This window comes from Dasypus novemcinctus, chromosome 3 (assembly GCF_030445035.2).
Source record: "Dasypus novemcinctus isolate mDasNov1 chromosome 3, mDasNov1.1.hap2, whole genome shotgun sequence".
In the NCBI taxonomy this organism is placed as follows: domain Eukaryota; kingdom Metazoa; phylum Chordata; class Mammalia; order Cingulata; family Dasypodidae; genus Dasypus; species Dasypus novemcinctus.
In genome coordinates, this window is record NC_080675.1 from 51,538,387 (window position 1) to 51,557,848 (window position 19,462).

Sequence of the window (19,462 nt, forward strand, 5' to 3'; positions counted from 1 at the left end):
TGTGGCCATGTGACTAAGCTTTGGCCACTGGGATGTGAAGGGAAGCCCACATACAACTCCTGGAACATGCCCCTAAAAGCAGGAGTGGGAAAGTTTGTGCCACCTTTCCCCTTTCCTTCATCCTTAGTTTGGAATTTTAAATAGCTGGAGTCCAAGATGGACCATGAGGACCAAGAAAGGAAAGTAGAGAGTTGGAAGAAGGTAGGTCACAGTGGACTGTGAAACCACAAAACTAGTCCTCAACTGCCTATTTACAAACTCTCAGTGAAAAAGTAGCAGGGAAAACTTCTGTCCTGTGCAAGCTACTGCTATTATGGTTCTTGGTCACACATGACTATAAACACAGTCACAGGGCCTAAGTGAACAGGAACAGGGTACAGGAGAGTTCAATGAAGTGTTGATAAAAACCAAATACCATTGACTGTACACTTTGGATGGCTTGTATGCTTTATGAATATTTATCGATACAATTGATTTTAAAAATTTATCTGAAGTCATAGAAGAAACATTATTATTAATTTCTCAAGATATTTTGGCTGCCATAAATCTGTATTGCATTTTACCAGGGCATCATTCCCTTGTACTCTGTCATTCCCCAATCACTTCTCTGCCTATTTATGTATTAGTACTATGCACTTTAAATATTTATTTCATCTTAGAATATGTTACAGATTCTATTGCAAATCAAACACTTGCTTTTGTATTGTTTTCACAAATAAAGCTTTCTAAGCTCCATATTAAAAAAAAAAAAATCCAAGGAATTGGCACTTTGCACACATACCACCAAGACCATAACATGATACACTCAATCTGGCTTTAACATTAAAAGAACTGTCCCAGTCTGGTGGTGAAATGGGAGAGCAAAGGGAATCAAAAAAGATAAGTTCCCAGTTTATCATAAACACAATGAATATCTTACCTTTTTCTTGCTACAGTATATTTGCCATTTTTTCTCTGCTGGAAGTGCAAACATGGCTTCCCTGTGTTTGTCTGTGAGGTCAAGTTCATCCTGAGAAGAAAGAAAATAATTATTTCATAGATTAAATTTTATGCCTAGAGGGTAATTTATCAGCATCATTAGCAAAAGGGAGAAAAAAAAAACACAAACATGTATCTAAAGGAACTTGGAAAAGACCAAGAAGGTCAGTTAAGAGGAGGTTGCCATCATCAAGAAATCACATTCCCGGGATAGGACTAAGCCTCGAGCAGTAAGAGGGACGAAGCATCGCCTTTCACTTAGGAAGGTTAGGGGAAACTGCACCAGGCATGGACACAGTTATCATGAGCTACCATGCATTGTTGTATAGGGTCCATTAAGCAGTAATTGCCATCAAACCTCAGGAGTTTATAAAGATTACTATTATTAAAGACAAGGGCTTTTTGGAGCAATATCTTTGTCACCATGAGCCCCACTAATATTTATGAAGCACTTTGTGTGCCAAGCATTGTCCAGGCATTTTTCTCATTCAGTACTCACAGCAACCCTAAGAGCTCCACTAATTTTTACCAGCCTTGTTCTACCTTTGGCAGAAACTTAGGTTTGAGAGAGGGTAAGAAACTTGCTCAAGACCACACACCTGGTAAATGATGGGACTTGTTTTCAAGCACAGATCTGCCAGACTCTTAGCTCTCAGATCAGCGTTTAGAAACATTAATTTTATAGTGGTGTGCAGCTTAGATTACTAAAGTCAGGTAATTTACAAACACCCATAACTACTGAGTTACAATTATGAGATAAAGAATATAAAATTCCTAGAGAAAAGCTCTTGACATTTAATAAGACCTCAATCCGTCGTCAACATTATTATTCATACTGAGCCTCTGGTACATCTTATTCCTATAGGAAAAGTTATCTAGCTGAGGATAGTAGATTGGTAAGGATAAAGACATATTCCCCCCAAAAATGCTATAATTAAGGCACAGTAAGGTTTAGTGCCCTGAAAATTAAAAAGTTTCTCCTGTGAATTTGTGTAAATATCTAAAATATTGTGTATATCTCTAAATATTGGCCTTGCATGTTATACTCCTACTTCCATTTAGACATAAACTTCTATTATTTCTTCCTTGAGAAATCTCACCAGCCCATCCCTTTCTTTCCTTCCCACTGAAACAACCCAAATTTATGCCCTAATAACTTCTCCCTTAGTTTCCGGGTATAGCCTCCTCATGATTCCTTTTTGCATTTTCAGTTCTTCCCATTCAGCACAACAAGAATGCTCCTAAAGAAGTTTTCACACTTGAACTTGCATCACAATCACCTGGTGAATTCCTTAAGCCACAGATCTGAGCCCACCCCAGAGGTGAGGGGAGGTGTGATGCTGGATAATTTGCAGGTGCTGCTTAGTTCTGGGACCACACTTTAGACTCAGTACCTTAAAAATAGAGCACCAATGATATTTTGAGCTCCCAGTTCAAAATATTTCATTAGTTCTATGCTATCTATAAAGTTAATTTATCTATTGCCCTTTGAGGTCTTCCATCATTTCAGCTGCTAGGCTTGCTTCTCTTTATACCCATAAAATGCCTGACTTGTTAACACTGGCACCTCCAAGGCTTAATATACAGTATCTTCTTCCCTGGGGAAGTTCTTAGTCCCTTGAAACCTCTATTCTGTCATCTTCAGGAGGGGCATATCACCTCTATTGCAGGGTGGCTGTGAGGGTCAGAGACCTCAACTAAGCCTGTAGTAATACATGCCTCCAAGTGAGCAAGTGTACTATTGCTATTCCACTTGTCCTTTAACTACAAACCAGTTGCTATTTTCTTTTAAGGGCAAGGTATACTGTTATGTTAAAACACAGCACCTCTCCACCCCTCTTCTAGCCCCCAACTGTTGTACCCTAACCACAAAAGAAACTAGCCATTAAGAACTTCAACAATAAACAACTAGGAAAAGAAACAGACTTGTGTTTTTTGGTTTTTTGTTTTGTTTTGTTTTGTTTTACCAAAAATTCCGTTATAGGGGAAGATATTTAAAATGTTAAAAAAATTTGGCATGAAACTATTATAGATGGGAAATAATTATTTTTTCTTTCTTTTTTTAATTTCCTGAAAGCCACATCTGCTCTCACTTATTGATGAATGGGGAAATAACATGGACATAAATCACTTCCCAACAATTAGCAATTTTTCTTATTAGGGAGGAGAGTCAGTTCAATTATTCAAATATCTTGATAATATGGTACTTAATATTATATGGTAATACAATATGGTGATAATATGGTGAAAATAAGGTTTGTGCTTTGTGAGAGAGAATAGCACTATTATATCACATCCTTTACTAGACTACAGCACTGTGTTTTTGCTTACTAAAAAGAGATCTTAAACGTGTGAATCTTAAAACCTAGAAATTCACAGGAAAGAGTATTACTGTTATAGCATCTGGCTGTTAGAGGTAGGTAACTTTGGCTTCTGCTAAGACACAGTAATTTCCAATTTTGAACTAAGAGAATGCAATGGAACTAGGACTTAGGGGTAGAAGGTTTCATGAAAGAAGTTTCCCATAAAGGAAAACAATGAAAAACAATTATAGGGTCTCTGGACAGAAATTTGGATTACAATAAAAATATGGAAAGGAATAAATTAATACTGATGATAATAATAACAGCTAACAATTCTTGAGCATTTTTTGTGAGCTTAGTAGTAGTATTTCACACGGCTTAATTTATTCTATCTCACAACAATCCTACAAGGTAGTTAATATTATTGTCCCATTTCCTGGGGAACTGAGTCATAGATTAGATAGCCTGCTCAAGGAAACAAAGCTAATAAGTGTTAGAGGAGGGATTTGAGTCCAGATTGGTTTTAGAGCCCAAGTTCTTAGTTCTTAACCCCTGGACCATTAACTGTGTTGATGGATGGACAGGTGAGTAGAATCCCAATACTGGTGTGAACATGAAAACACATTCATCTGCTGCACTCAGTCTTCTGAGTCTATTGGCAGAATGAGGGCTTTGTTGTTAGACATCCCTGAATTTCAGGTTTGTCTTGTTCTTATGGGCTATTCAACCTTGGATGAGTGGCTTAACCTCTGAGCTTTAGCTTCACGAGAAAATAGAAAATATATACCTGATAGAGTTATCAAGAATCTCAATGATTCATTCATGCAACCAAAAACACAATTTTTTTTTCAAGTTTTTACCAAATGCCATGCATCACGCCAGGTACAAAATGGTATCATGGAGCACATTGTCTCATGCAGGCACACAGGAAATCAAATAATCTCACTAAGGAATGGATGATCACACATTAAGCTGTGTTTTGGAGAACTTGTTTTGGTGGAAGGTGGTGCAGTGTAGTCTGAACTGAAAGTTGAGGGGTGAACAGGAATTGAATAGGTAAAAAGTACTGCAGTCAGTGAACATCAAGCTTGAAGGTCAATATGAACTTTAATATAAAAAGCATTTGGCAGGAAGCGGACTTGGCTTAACGGATGTTGTGTCTGCTTACCACATGGGAGGTCCACAGTTCAAACCCAGGACCTCCTTGACCCATGTGGAACTGGCCCATGTGCAGTGCTGATGTACACAAGGAGTGTTGTGCCATGCAGGGGTGTTCCCCGTGTAGGGGAGCCCCACAGGCAAGGAGTGCACCCTGCAAGGAGAGCCGACCAGCGCAAAGAAAAGTCCAGCCTGCCCAGGAGTGGTACTGCACACAGGGAAAGCTGATGCAGCAAGATGATGCAACAAAAAGAGACACAGATTCCTGTGCCACTGACAAGAACAGAAATGGACACAAAAGAACACACAGCAAATGGACACAGAAAGCAGACAACTGGGGGGTGGGAGGAGGGAGAGAAATAAATACAAAATAAATAAATCTTAAAAAAAAAAAAGCAATTGGCAGTCATTGGCAGATTCTGAAGAGAGTGACATAGATTAAAGATAATAATTGGGAATACCTAGGCAAAATGCCTAGTATGTAATAAGACCCCCAACATTTCCTTCCAAAAGTATCTGCGCTCTGACTCATTCTATTTTAATAATTTGGCTGAATCAGGCATACACAACTCAAAGAGACTATCACAGCCTTGGAGATCAATCACTTGTTGCCCTGCCCATTCCAGGACTAGGGCCAGATATTGTAAAGATGAATAACAGGGCATGATTTCATGGAATTTATAACCTAGTTCTGAAGGTTTTAACAGTTCAATTCCCTTTCTTTTCAGGCTAAAATCCAAACTCCTTAGCTGGCAAAGGCTACAGTCTACTTGACCCACCTCATCTCTTCCACTTCCTCCATCAGCAGCCACCTTTTAGCAGTTCTGATCACAAGCTTTAAAAATTCACGCATGCTATTCTCTATCAGGTCTATGGATAAATTATCTTCATCCAAGCTTTTACAAGGTACCTATCCTGACTTTCCCAGAATGGGCAGCACCTGTGTGCTCTATCAACCTTATAGCACTTATCAAGTTACTATAGCTATGTTACTGACACGTCTGTCTTCCATTCCAGACTTGTCCACAGAAGACAGGAACTGAATTTATTTATTTATTTATTTATTTATTTTAGTGTGTGTGTGTTTTTTTTTTTAATTTCTCTCCCCTTCCCACCCACATTTTCTGCTCTCTGTGTCCATTCACTGTGTGTGTTCTTCTGTATCCGCTTGGATTCTTGTCAGCGGCACAGAGAATCTGTGTCTCTTTTTGTTGCATCATCTTGCTGCATCAGCTCTCCATGTGTGCAGCGCCACTCCTGGGCAGGCTGCACTTTTTATGCATGGGGCGGCTCTCCTCACGGGGTGCACTCCTTGCACATGGGGCTCCCCTACATGGGGGACAACCCTGCGTGGCACGGCACTCCTTGTGTACATCAGCACTACACATGGGCCAGCTCACCATATGGGTCAGAAGACCCTGGGTTTGAACCCTGGACCTCCCATGTGGTAGATGGACGCTCTATCAGTTGAGCCAAATCTCTTCCCTGAATTTATTCTATTCAACTTTGAACTAGTTGTCAGTACCCCAAACAATATTTGACAAAGCAAGAATGAAAACAAAAAACTGTGAGGTAGAGAAAGTGGGGAAGCTGGAAGGAAGCAGGGAGAAAAGCAGGAGGGAAGAAGTGAGAGAATATTTCAGGATATAGGAATGATCTCACATTTCAAAGATTAACCTTCTCCCTTTTTCTGAAATAATATGTATATACAGTGAAATGTGAAGATATTTATATAATTTTTCAGTTTGGAAAAGTTATGCACTCATGCAACAACCCAATCAAGATCTATAACACAGTTCTATTACTTGCAGAAAGTTCCCTCAATCCAGGCAACCACTGTAGTGATTTCTATCACTATATCTTTTTTTGTCAGTTCTAGAACTTTGTTTAAATGGAATCATACAGGTATGCCCTATTTGAATCTGGCTTCTTCCACTCAACATAAAACTTTTGTGACTCCCCCACATTGTTGCACATATCAATAATTCATTTTTTAATGATTACTATAGCATTTTATAAATATATCACAATTTCTATATATATTCATTCCCTTGATGAGGGATCCTTAAATTTTTTTCAGTTCTTGGCTATTATGAATAAAGCTTCTAAGAACATTTACATATGAAATAATGAATGTACACATGATTGTTTTTTCTTTAGGGCAAATAACTGGAGGAGTGGAATTGTATAGGGTAATATGGTAAATATATGTTTAATTTATGAGAAATGCCAAGTAGATATCTGAGGTGGTTGTCCTACTTTCAACTTTAGAAAATTTTAGAAAAACTGTACAATTCTATACTCCCAGAGGCAATATATGAGAGTTTCAGTCACTCCATATTCTCACCAACATTTGGTATTACATCTTTTTAATTTTGGCTATCCTAGCTTATGTGAAGTAGTATCTCATTGTGATTTTAATTTGCATTTCCTTGATGCTAACAGATGCTAGACAGACCTTTTCATGCTTCTTGGCCATTTGTTCATATTCTTTTGTGAGTTGCCTGTTCAAATCTTCTGCACATTATTTATAGAATTACTTGTTTTGTTAATATTGATTTAAAGGATTTTTTTTATATATTCCAGAAATGTGGTTTTTGTCGGATATGTGTTGCAAATATTTCTCCTAGCCTGTGGCTTGCCTTTTTCATTTTGTTAACAATGTATTTTGATCATTTTTTAAGAAGTCTAATTTATCAGTATTTCTTCTTTTATAGTTAGTGATTTTAAATATATTTGCAACTTGCATGACAAAAAAACATTCTATATTTTCTTTTTGAAGTTGTATAGTTTTAGTTTTAGCTCTATGTGTGAATCTATAATCAATTTCATAGACCCCCACTCCTGCATTACAGCATTTCTTTATTTAGGAAACAACCCAACATCCTTTTGCCATCTCTCTTTTCTACTTACTTTTAGTCATCTAGACACATTGCTGGGAAAGGAAGGGAATAAAAGCACAGCTCATGGGAGGAGGAAAAAAGAATGGAATATAAACTAATTTGAAAATCATCCTGACAGATTAGTTTCTTTAAGCTCTGAAATTACTTACAACTAACATTACAGGAAAATTTTCATTTTAATAATTAATACAAATGGTGAAGGAGCAATCCTGGAAAATAAAGCAATTAGGATCACTGTATCTCAAAAAATATTTCTTTACATGAATTTTTAAGAAAAGGCAAATCTATAGAGGCAGAAAGCAGATCAGTGGTTTTCTGGGACTAAGGACAATAGCAGGAATTGACTATAAATGGGCATGAGAGGAAGTTTTGAAGTGACGAAAATATTCTAAAACTGGATTGTGGTGACGCTTCTATACTGCATACATTTTTTAAAACTCGTGGAATTGTATATTTACAATAAGTGAATTTTATGGTGTGTAAATTATACCAATAATCATGTTAAAATAAAAAATTAGTCTTGGTTATTGAAGACCCAGGAAAACATGATATGTTCAATATAGATAAAGCAGAGAAAATACAGCAAGAACTTGGTTTAGGGGAGAAAATGATTGGAAAGAAATGCATGAAAAAGAGGAAAAGGAGGAAGTAGCTTAATCTGGGAAATGTTACAATTTCAGAAACAACTTTTGTTTGAAATCAAAAGTTACTTCCATGAAATATCTTTAATCCTTTCCTTGAAAATCAAATATATTCTATTAGTATACATTCCATTTGGGCCAAAAGATAGTCAATGTTTTTCCCAAGGTCCCTTAATGTCTATAGTAAGTTATATGTTAATATTAACAACACATCCTCCTGAAACTTTTCGTTTTTTACTATCTTTTTCCCTAATGGAAAAATACATAGAAGTATTGTGTATTTTCATTTTTTTTTTTAAACTGTTTTTGTTTCCTAATGGAAAAATACATAGAGGAGTACCGTGGCTCATCTGTAAATTAATAGCCAAGTTTTCCTCTAAGATTAATAAATAAATACAATTAGTTGAACTTCAGGGAGCACACTGGTTGCTTTTTGATCTTACTATATCTTAAACTTCCATGGCCTAGCTCCTTCCAGGGGCACAAAAACATATTTTTTTTCATTATTCTTTCTTGGATTGATTGTTAAAAGCCTATTAAAGGAAAATGGTTTAGCAAATGAAAAAAGGAACAACCCTTGTAGAACACATCACTTCTCTCCATAGAAAATTCAGGTTTCTTAAAAACTAAAACCAACAAAACCCTGTAGGCTTTTCTTCTGCTCATAGAGGAGAGTTTAATTTTTTATTTTTATTAATTTGCAAAAGGACCTCTTAGAGAAGCCCAGCTATGGGAACTAAAGTTCTAGACTCCGTCCTGAACTAAGCACATTATTAAGCACTCCTTCTCTAAGAATCTGTATAAAGAAAGCTCATCAGTCCTATCCTTCACCAAATAGGATTTCTTAGAGGCCCAGTCATCACCTGGTAGTCAGAGGGCATTGAAGTAAATGAGGGCATCATGTCAGGGGCAGGGCTCCACATGGAGGACTGTGCTAGAGTCAGAAATGGACTCTGTGACCTGGTGCACCCAATGCAGGTATGGCGAGTTCTCCTGCTCCAGAGGCAATGCAATCCCCTTGGCCACTTCATAAGGGTGCATAGAACAAGTAAAATCTGCCAAAGCTGGGACCAAGAGGAAACTAAGCAGGCAGTTCTACAGAGAAATCTACATAAAGTAAAAAAAAAACAATAACAACTGGGCAATTGGCACAGTACAAATAAATCTAAGGAAGTGATTGATTCTCTAGTTACACAGGGGAAGAATTTTGAAATAAGGGTCTTAAATGAGTTGAAAAACTAATACTTTATAGCAGAAAGCTCTTTTAAAAGATTTGAGCTAAAATAAAACAAGGGATTATTTACAAAACCTCCAAAGCACTATTTAAAGCATTTTATTATTTGAAAATCCACCAAATCTATACTATAAATTTCAGTGAGTCGACAAATAAGTTTCTACTTACCAAGAAAAAGCTTTAATATAGGAAAATCCAGGGTTCCTATTTCTAACGGGTTAAGTTAGCTCTTTGCATACATACAAATATGCATTCACACAAAGGTAGGACATGTGATTAATGCTGGAGAGAAATAGAGAATAAAAATAATGAGGAGAGGGAGAAGAAGACTGGCCCTTACATTACTCCGCCACTCAACTCATTGCGCTTTTTCCCTCCTTTTTAATGGTCCATCTGACTCAAGATACAGAGTTCACAGAACTTCTAACCATATTATTACTCAAATAAGGCTAACTTTTATTTTTTCCTTCAAATTACCTACTTCAAGTAAAATACCCACAGCAGAGTAGTCCAATTCACTCATCCTAACACTGCCCATCAGGCAGCTCTCCTCCTGCTCACCTCTAGGACATACCCAAGATCTCTTAAGATCTAAATTAAATGTTACATTAATATTAACAATGTATCCTTAATGTTTTCTTTTGTTTTTTTCCCTAGTGGCTCCATAGAAGGGTACCTCCAGATATCATCTCTGAATTTAGCTTTCTTTATGGTTAACCCTCTCCTCCTATCTCACAGCTCAACTCTACCAAAAAAAAAAAAAAGAGAGAAAGAAAAACAAAATCAAAATCAAGTGACTAGAACTCAGGTCACATAAGATGGTGCTAAGTACAACATTCACCAGAAAAAAAGCCAGACAGGCAGATGAAGAGTTGATACTTTGTCAGTAAAAAAAAAAAAAAAAAATTAAGCTTTTTTATAAATGCATATGTACTGTGGTGAATTATTAAATTTATGAACATCCATCCCTACCACAGCAAATTACCATATGACATCCAGGAGTCATGAATGGCCAACACAGCTCTTAAAATTTAACCACAATGACACTGAGAAGAGTAGTCACTTTTCATAGTGGTGGCTAGAAATCTGAAAGTTAGATAAGATTATTGTCAGTTTAAATAGAGCTGCATTCAGTGAATTATTACCCACTCCTAACTAGTCAGAACAGACAGAAATGGAAAATAACTGAGAGCTTTAAACATAAAAGGGATGTGTACACACACACACGCAGATCAACCTTGAAGGTGCTAAACCTGTAACATTTCTGCCAACATGCTTAGTCATCACACAAAATACCACATGACTCACCACCACCTACACAGTAATATTCTCTGCAGTGTTTGGCAGGCATGTTTTCATTCAATACGTAAAAATAAGAAATGAGAAATCCTACAAGGCTGACTAACTGAAGTAATTTTTAGTTTCTTACTACTGATGATTCAGTATTTTATACTATATCCTTTTTGCCACACAAGAGCAGGTAATACAAGCTATATCCAATTTGCTGCTAAATGTATAGACTACATATTTAGCCTCTGTGTTATTTTCATTAGTCTGCATCACTAACAGAGGTTTTGGGCAAAACTGAAGCAAATAGCTTTGTTTTAAGTATATGCTCAAACCTCCTCCCAATATCCAGCCATCCTCCCAAATTTCCAGGTTTTGTAGCTGCAATCTAGTATAACTTCTGCAGACAAGGCTTAATAGAGAGAATTTCCAAGCAGTATTTTCCTCATCGAATGGAGAGACTTTGTCTCCTGGGATGCAAAACTGGCTGTAAAGTAACAGACAAGAAAGGTGCCTAAGACACTGTGGGCAAGTGTGTCTCCAAGCCCCACACACGCCCCCTCCCTTAAGGACCCAGCACTGGTCTGGTCAGCTCGGTGTCGTCTCCCCCGTCCCCCCCCCCCCCCCCCATGAAGACAAAGCCTGTGCAGCATGCTCGTAAGAGTCAGTCTTGGCAGCTCAGCTGTCACTTTTAAGCTTTAATTAGGTCAAAAGACATCTAGAACAGTGAGTTTTTTCCCACATTGAGGCTATTTATTTATTTTACCATGTATTATAGGGTAGGGGCACATTTAAGGACAGAAAATATTTCTTAAACATTATTACCCTTATCCTTTTAATCAGCTTGCTTCATACCTGCCACTTTGGTGTTCCCATGGTAATTGATAGCCTAAGGATAAAGATGAGGACAGAGAATGATATCAAGTAGTGGGGTGCAAGGAGAGCACAGGATGAGCCCACACCTGTCACCATTACTGTGAGAATAATTTGAAATACCATCCGCATTGCTGGATAATGCAGCAGTCATGAATTCATGGCCACAAACATTTATTGAGCACCTACTCTGGGCCAGCACTGCTCTAGCACCTGGGGATCCCAAGCTTGAAAATCCAGATACAATGCCTGTGCAATATGCAATATGGACCTTCATAGAGAAGCTTCATAAGAGGGTATAACATAGTGAGTATCCACATAGGACCAACTCAAACTATCTGATTGATTGGAACATAACAAAGGACCTTCTGCTTTTTCTTCTACTTTTGAGAAGTGTCCATCTTCCCTGAAATCAACTCATATATATATATGTGTATGTGTATATATGTGTATACATATATAATTTTTTTTCCCTAAGTGAGCTTTCAGTCACTTGGTTTAGTTTAGTGCTTAAAAACTGTATTGTGTGATGAAATAAATAGCTATCAGCTATATGATGTTTCCAGTAGATTGATTTAAAACTGTACAAGAGAAAAAAAAAGTTTTCCAAAATATACGGTTCTTTATCCATGAGCCAGAAAACCAAGGATAAAAGGAAAGCTTGTCACTGAATTCAAGAGCACCCACCCAAAACAGTCTGAAACTCCAGAGGAATTCTGGGAGTTGGGAGGAGAAAGAGAAGGAACCAAAGAAAGAGAGAAAAATGTTCAAGGACAATTTAGAACTAACATACAACACCCACGTATTAGGTATTTACCTCTCATGGCCATGTGGCATATGTTTTATGAGGACAAATAGTGTTTAGACGACTCCTAGTGTATCAAGATATTCTCTTGTGCACAGTTGTTTTAATAAACTAGTCATTAGTGAAACACCTTTTCAAAATTACACTTGAAAGTTTATCTAAACCATACTATTTAATAGAGATCAAATCATTCTCCCAGCCTTTAAAAATCACATTATTTTGGCATATGGCGGGGAACAGGTACAGAGTTGACAAGTCAGTACACTATATTGGTTTTGTACAATTTGCAGACGATAGCCTGAGGAGCAAGATTTTAAAATGCAGCCAGAAGCTAAGTAGGCACATACAGCTCAGGGTCATTTTAGGATTCATATTAATGAAAATCATCAGTGCCAAGGAGACACATAGCCATTTTCTCAATAACATTACTTAAATTTCAGAGTTGGCTTTGCAGTATTTATATATATATATATATATATATATATATATATATATATATATACACTTTAAGTTTTCATGTTTCTCTACTCCATATCTCTATGACCCTTCCGTTCAGCCACCTTAATCTAGTAACAGAAGCATCCAGAAATAAATGCCTTGACTGACAAAATATCTAACATGAAGTCAAAACTAAATTTATGAATCTGTAGAAAAGTAAGTACATTTGGAATGATCTTACGGAGATAAAATAAAAATTTAGGACTAGAAGGAAGAAAACTGTTTTGTGGTTTTACCTTAAGCTTTATTGGATGTGTTTAGTGAATCACAGGAACTCAGAAGCCATTTTGATCATCTTATGACTCAAGCATTACCTTAACCAGTTGAAAGAATGTACATTGTCCACAGGGATGAAAAGATACTGCCAGCCCTACTTTGTTTCTTAGAAGTAATGGCATGTTCTATTCAAAAAAACAAAAACAAGCAAACAAAGCTATCAAATGAACACTGGTCTATACCATAAACTATCAGTTACTCTCAAGACCAAAACAATTTGTTTATGAAGTTCTGGGTTTGGGACCCTTTTCTGTCATCTTAATATTGACTATATTTGGACAGGACTGTAGTTCCCATCTGTTTCATTGGAATTTTAGCAGTGCTCGCATTTAAGCCCTTATCTACATTCCCACATCCCTTTGTGATGTATTTCATATTTTTATACTGTCCTAAGCATTTTTCTATGAACTCATCACGTTGATTTATCCAAAAATGCCACAATGTCAAGGGAAGGTCTAGTTAATATTTTTTCCTTCGATGCCAATTAATCATGCCCTTCAGCTAAACAGAATGTTCTGTGGTCTTTATAGGTTTGTCAAATGAAAACTATTTTTAACTTCATGGAACTAGAACAATCTTAATATTAATTACTCCATTAAACTCTAACTTTTGGCTGCCAGACAACTATATACTTTGAGACTATTCTAGATATAGCCTTGAAATCTTTATAGCAATCTGATTTCCTCTGCTTAATTACCAAGCAATCCTTTACACTCTAATTAAGAAACAATACATTAAAACTCTGACTCCTTATAACCAGTTTTTTTCTTCAACCAGGTTAAAATTAAATGTTCCTGCTATCAAATTTTCTCATCTTTCTTCAAGACAGGGAACTGTAAGAAATTTTCTATTCTTAGTCATGGTCTTAGTATAAAAGGTGAGTTATAAAAATAAGGATAAAACATGTTGAAATTTTTCTCTGACTCTGGTGATAATGGAAGAATTTTATTATTAAAGAGTTTAAAATAGCCTACAAAATAAGAGAAATTAATTGACAATCTGAGAAAATGGGTAACAATTCATATGGGTGGTAGGAGAACACAATTTGTACACTGGCAAAGCCTTAAAACTATTTGGATTCCTATTGCTTCTCTCATACCAAACTGACTTCAGAATATATACTGAAAAATGAAGTGATTACTGATGTAGGTTCCCAGGTGAATTCACTTGGCCCTGCTTACCCTGACTGTGAATTCTTCTAGCTCTGACATATCAACTAAATTCTTTCATTTCTGCTGTCTTCATTTCTCAAATTCTACTTTGGTTATTAATGTTGAGAATGTTCTCAGCATTTATTTATTTTTTTATTTATTTCTCTCCCCTTCCTCCCTGCTCGCCCCCCCCCCGCCCCCCCCCCCAAGCTGTCCTCTCTCTGTGTCCATTCGCTCTCTGTTCCTCTGTGACTGCCCCTATCCCTATCAGCGGCACTGGGGATCTGTGTCTCTACTTGCTGCGCCATCTTGCTGCGTCAGCTCCCTGTGCGTGCTGTGCCACTCCTGGCAGGCTGCAGCTGAGGGTGACTGTGATGGTTAGGCTAAAGTGTAAATGTGGCCAAGTAACTGTGCCCAGTTGTTTGGTCAAGCAAGCACTGGGCTAATTGTAATACAAGGATATTTATGGACTTTAGTCACCAAAGAGTTTACTGCATAGATAGCTAATTACATCTACATCAATGAGGAAGATTGCCGCCAGCAATGAGTGACACTTGATCCAATCAGCTGAATGCCTTAAAAGGGGAAGTGATTTCAGCATTCAAAGAGAATTTCCCAGCTGTCTTTGGATAGCCAGCATCTCCCAGAAATTCATCGAGGACCTTCATTGGAGCCCCTGGTTTGCAGCCTGCCTGCAGAACCTGGACTTATACATCCCAAGGTCACATGAAGGACTCTCATAAAATCTCATACTATTTACCGATATCTCCTTTTGATTCTGTTTCCCTGTAGAACCTGACTAATACAGTGACAGAAAGGGAACCTATGAGGGGGCTACCGATTCCAATACCACTGTTGCTGTGAAATATTCTGCAGAAAACTGCAAGCCCATATGGGGTATACAACAATCTATGCATTGGGTAGAAGCACAGGAAGGGACTCTAAGTTATTCCCTCTCTCCTTTCTATTTCAATATTAAAGTATCTAGAGGAAGCGTGAGTTGTAACAAGAAGGCACTTCACCCTAATAGGACTCAAAGTAAAACATAATTACAGTCTGCCCAGGGAGACACGACACTTTTCACCAAACATACCAACACTTCACAAAGACTGCAGAGAGCAGTGGTGATTTTTCCAATTGTAACCATACAGCAAAATATTCTGAGGTACTTTGATATATTTGGTTAATTGAGAAAACCTATAAGAAAGCAGAGGTACTTTCCTGTGGTTCAAAGAGGAATGTGAGATACACAATTCAATAAGAATACAATCATCCACAACACACCTTTCTCAGTCCTGCCTCTCACAACCCCCAGTCTTACCAGCTTCCTATCTGATGCTCCAACTAAACTGAACTTCTTTCAGTTCCTAGAATCTTCTGTTTTCTCCCTTATCTCCCAGCTTGAATACATGCTGTTCTCACTGTCTCTTTCCTCTAGCCTCTTTGTCTGGATAACCTCGCTTGTCTTTCTTGTTTTGAATTAAACGTCACTTTGGCCAGGAAGCCTTCCAGGATCCTTCCAGTCTACGTTAGGTACCTGTTGGGTTCAGGGGGTATTACTCAATAAAAATCCTCTTGCCTAGCAAGTTTGGAATTAACTGAGAGCTAGACTAAGGAGTCGAGCAAATGGAAACCAAAATATCCCCTTTTCATTCGTGAAAGCTAAGTTGGAGAATCCAACTTTTGTCTGCAGGTAGGTGGGCTTGCTAAGAATTCACCATTATCAATAATAGCAGATAACAAAATGTGTGTTTTCTGAAAGCAGGTTGACTTGCATAGAAATAGAGAAAAGGGGAAGGGCTGAGGGGTGCATATTCCAAACAGGAATAAGGAGTTGAAGAGAGGCTGGGAATATTACTCCAGTAGAATTCTCTCCACATGAGAAAAGGGTTATAAAGTTTCTATCCCAACACAGTGTCCTGTTTGAGCATCCCCTCTCACAGAACTTAGTCACACTTTGATAAGACTGTATATTTCATCCTGTCTCCCCTGTTGGACCTGAAAATCCCCATGGTTACTAAGGACCAAGTCTGTTTTGCTCAGCAGTCATCTCAGGGCCTGGCACAGAGCAGGCACTTACACAAATCAAAGAATCAATCAATCAACCCCACATTCCTCTGTTCATTCCAAAGAAAAAATTCTATTGTAATACTGAGATGGAAAAGGTTATTTAAACAAGGACAATTTATAGAACTACCATGCTTATGACTTTTTAAAATAAAATTTTATTGAAGGGGAGTGGCTATGACTCAAGTGGTTGAGCAAGTACCTCCTAAAAACAAACAGAAAAACAACTCTCATTGGGGAGCAGATGTAGCTCAGTGGTTGAGTACTTGCTTCCCAAGTACTAGATTCAATCCCTAGTAACTCCCCCCAAATTATTTTAAATTTAAATATATCGTACATATATGCACATACATAAATAAGTGTATAGTAAAAGCTGTGCTTACAAAACAAGCGTGCATATCGTACATGGCTCCCATATATCATCCCACTTTCACCACCTTGCATTGTGGTGAAACATTTGTTACAAACTATGAAAGAGCAAGCCTAAGACTTTTTAAAATTTGTTGGTGGGATAATCCAAGACCCTTAAACCCATAGGGAAAAAAAAGAATGTAGCTGAATCTTATTTTATAGGAACAGTGCTATGGTCTCAGATTGGATGCATTCTTTATTGGTGGCTGAAGCTAAGGATAAAGAGGATGAAGTGGAGCAGGGAGGCAGGGGAGCTTATACAGGAAATAAGAACTGATGCTTGAAAGGCATAAAATACATGGTTAGCAGAGATTAAACAAAAATTCAACTTAATATTTTATTTTTAAATATTTCAAAATTTAAAAATATTAGCAGACGTTATCTCCATTTGACAATTCAAAAAAAAAAATTCTCAAGTTATATGTCCTGGTTCTTTAGGTGCTACAGAACAGCTTTGTAAGGGGCCAGTTAATAGACAGGGAGTCCATAATAACAAGCATTGGCAAGGATGTGGAGAAAGTGGAACCCTCACATACTGATGGTGGGTATGTAAAATGGTGTTGCCACTGGGGAAAACAGTTTTGCAGTTCCTCAAAAGGTTAAGCATAGAGTTACCATATAACCCTGCAGTTCTGCTCCAAAGTTCATACGCACGAGAAATGAAAACGTTTATCCATTCGAAAATTTGTACATGAATGCTCTTAGTAGCTTTATTCATAAGAGCCAAAAAGTAGAGACAACCCAAATGTCCATCAACTGATAAATGGTTAAATAAAATGTGATACAATGGAATATTACTCAGTGATTAAAAAAAGAAATGAAGTACTGATACATGCCGCAGCATGGATGAACCTTGAAATCATGATGCTAAGTGAAAGAAGCCAGTCACAAAGAACCACATGTGACATGATTTCATTTGTAAGAAATGTCCAGGATAGGTAAATTCATACAAACAGGAAGTAGATTAGTGTTTGCTAGGATACAGGAAGGGTTAGGGAGAAATGGGGAGTGACTATTCATGGGTATGAGGTTTCCTTTTGGGGTGATAGGAACTTTCTAAAGTTGACTGTGGTGATGACTGCACAACTCTAAATATACTAAAAGCCACTGGATTGTACAATTCAAATGGGTATGGAATATGAATTATATCTCTATAAAGTTATTACTTAAAAAGATAGTGGTTACTGCCTTATACCCTGCCTATGTCCTAAAACTGCTAGAAAACAAAGCGCTCCTTGTGGCCCATCGTCTTTAAAGATTCACATGGCTGACCTTTCATCCAGGCTTGCTTTATTTATGAGACGATAAGGTTGCGGTAAGCAATTCTGAAAGAAACCTATTTGGTGTCACTTTTTAAAACGTCAAACGAATGACTCATCTGATGAGGCAGAGAAAACTAGCTTATAACAACTGGCTCTGACAAGATGCTTTCCAATAGATACAAAACCAAAATGGGCACAATTTCAGACCCACATCGACTGTACACAGCCAGGCAGAATTAGCTTTCAAGGGAAGGAAAAGGCTAGGAGATTTGCTTAGGATGTTACATCTAGAAAATCCCTAAAGTGTCTCCTATCCTTTTGGCACTGGGACATGGATGTCAGCCTCCTTAAGTATATAATTATCTTCTTTAATCCTCACAACCCTATCAGAATGACAGTATTATCTGCATTTTATAGGCAAAGAAACTCAATTTCAAAGAGAGTGACAGAGCCGATACCTGGCAGAGCTGCCTGACTCCAGAGCCCATGCGTTCCCCACTATCTTGCATGGCCTCTTTTTTCTTGAGCTTGGGCAGAAACAGAACTGTCCCTGCAACTGCTCAAGAACACCCAAGGCAGAGGGTTCCAGTGGCTCTGAGCCCAAGGGTGGGGCCTTAGCCCCATCCATCTCCCTTGCCCCAGGCCACCTCTGGCAGTTGGATGGATTTGTGGTCTAAGTCCCTGAAGTCAGAAGTATGCAAATATCCATCAGTCACTCACCAGGACAGACACAAACCTCAGTATAATTTGTTTCCCAATGGTTTCAGCCTAAAGTTCTGGTTTGGCATCAGCTTTTTAACAACTAACAGCTGTAGGCAATTTTCACACAGAATAAAGATATCAGTAAGACAGAGAGAGTAAACTTTTCTCCCTTATAAATACAGAACAATGAGCTGTCTTCAAGATATATGTGGAGCTGCCACCCCAGAAGCTCATGCTCTAGATCTTACCTTGGGAGGCTGACAAAATATGATTGAAAGGACCATGAATGTAAGATGTTTTAAGGGTACCAGCTCTGCCTACCACCTCCCCTACCACCCAGCAGGCTTTCATCTGTTGGCAATACCTGTCTCCTTGGGTTGGCTTTCAGTTTTAAAATATTTTAAGTTGGAAATAAAACCAAGCCTGTAAATGCATCATTAATGCATGTTCTTGACAGCCATCATTGTAGATGATTCTCCCTCAGAGAGAACTATGTCCCTTCCCAATGACCTCACGCTTGTGACTTGTAGTACCAGTCCCTCCAGGATAATATATTTCCACCCTAAGAACTCAGGAGTGGACATGCGATATGGGCAGAAATGACATAAATCTTGTCTAAACATAAGCTTGATGAACCTGCTAGCAGTTCACCAGGTCTCACTTTTCTTTTCCACCATGCCGGGGTTATGGATAGAAAGACGGCAAGCAGCAGAACCACAGATGACCCAGTGGATAAACAGCATTAATAAGAGTCGTGCATCTGCTGTTGTACCAATGTTTTGTTACCACAAGATAAACTAACTTATGATGACTGAAATGGCCATCTAACATTGATCCCCTCCACTTCTATTCTCACCCTCAATCCTTGTTCACAACTCATCCCCTCCAGAAAGTCTCCCCAGATCACTCTCCT

At 37.9% G+C, this 19,462-nt stretch overlaps 1 protein-coding gene across 6 annotated transcripts in view; it reads right to left on the reverse strand.

The window, feature by feature from the left end:
- The window catches only part of DAAM1 (dishevelled associated activator of morphogenesis 1), a 176,740-nt gene that overhangs the window by 87,117 nt on the left and 70,161 nt on the right, over positions 1–19,462 (reverse strand). For all 6 annotated transcript variants that reach the window (XM_004452468.3, XM_058293354.1, XM_058293353.2 and 3 more), the window contains exon 3: positions 920–1,009. In XM_004452468.3, coding sequence (XP_004452525.1) covers positions 920–1,009 — 90 coding nt within the window. The remainder of the gene's footprint in view (positions 1–919; positions 1,010–19,462) is intronic.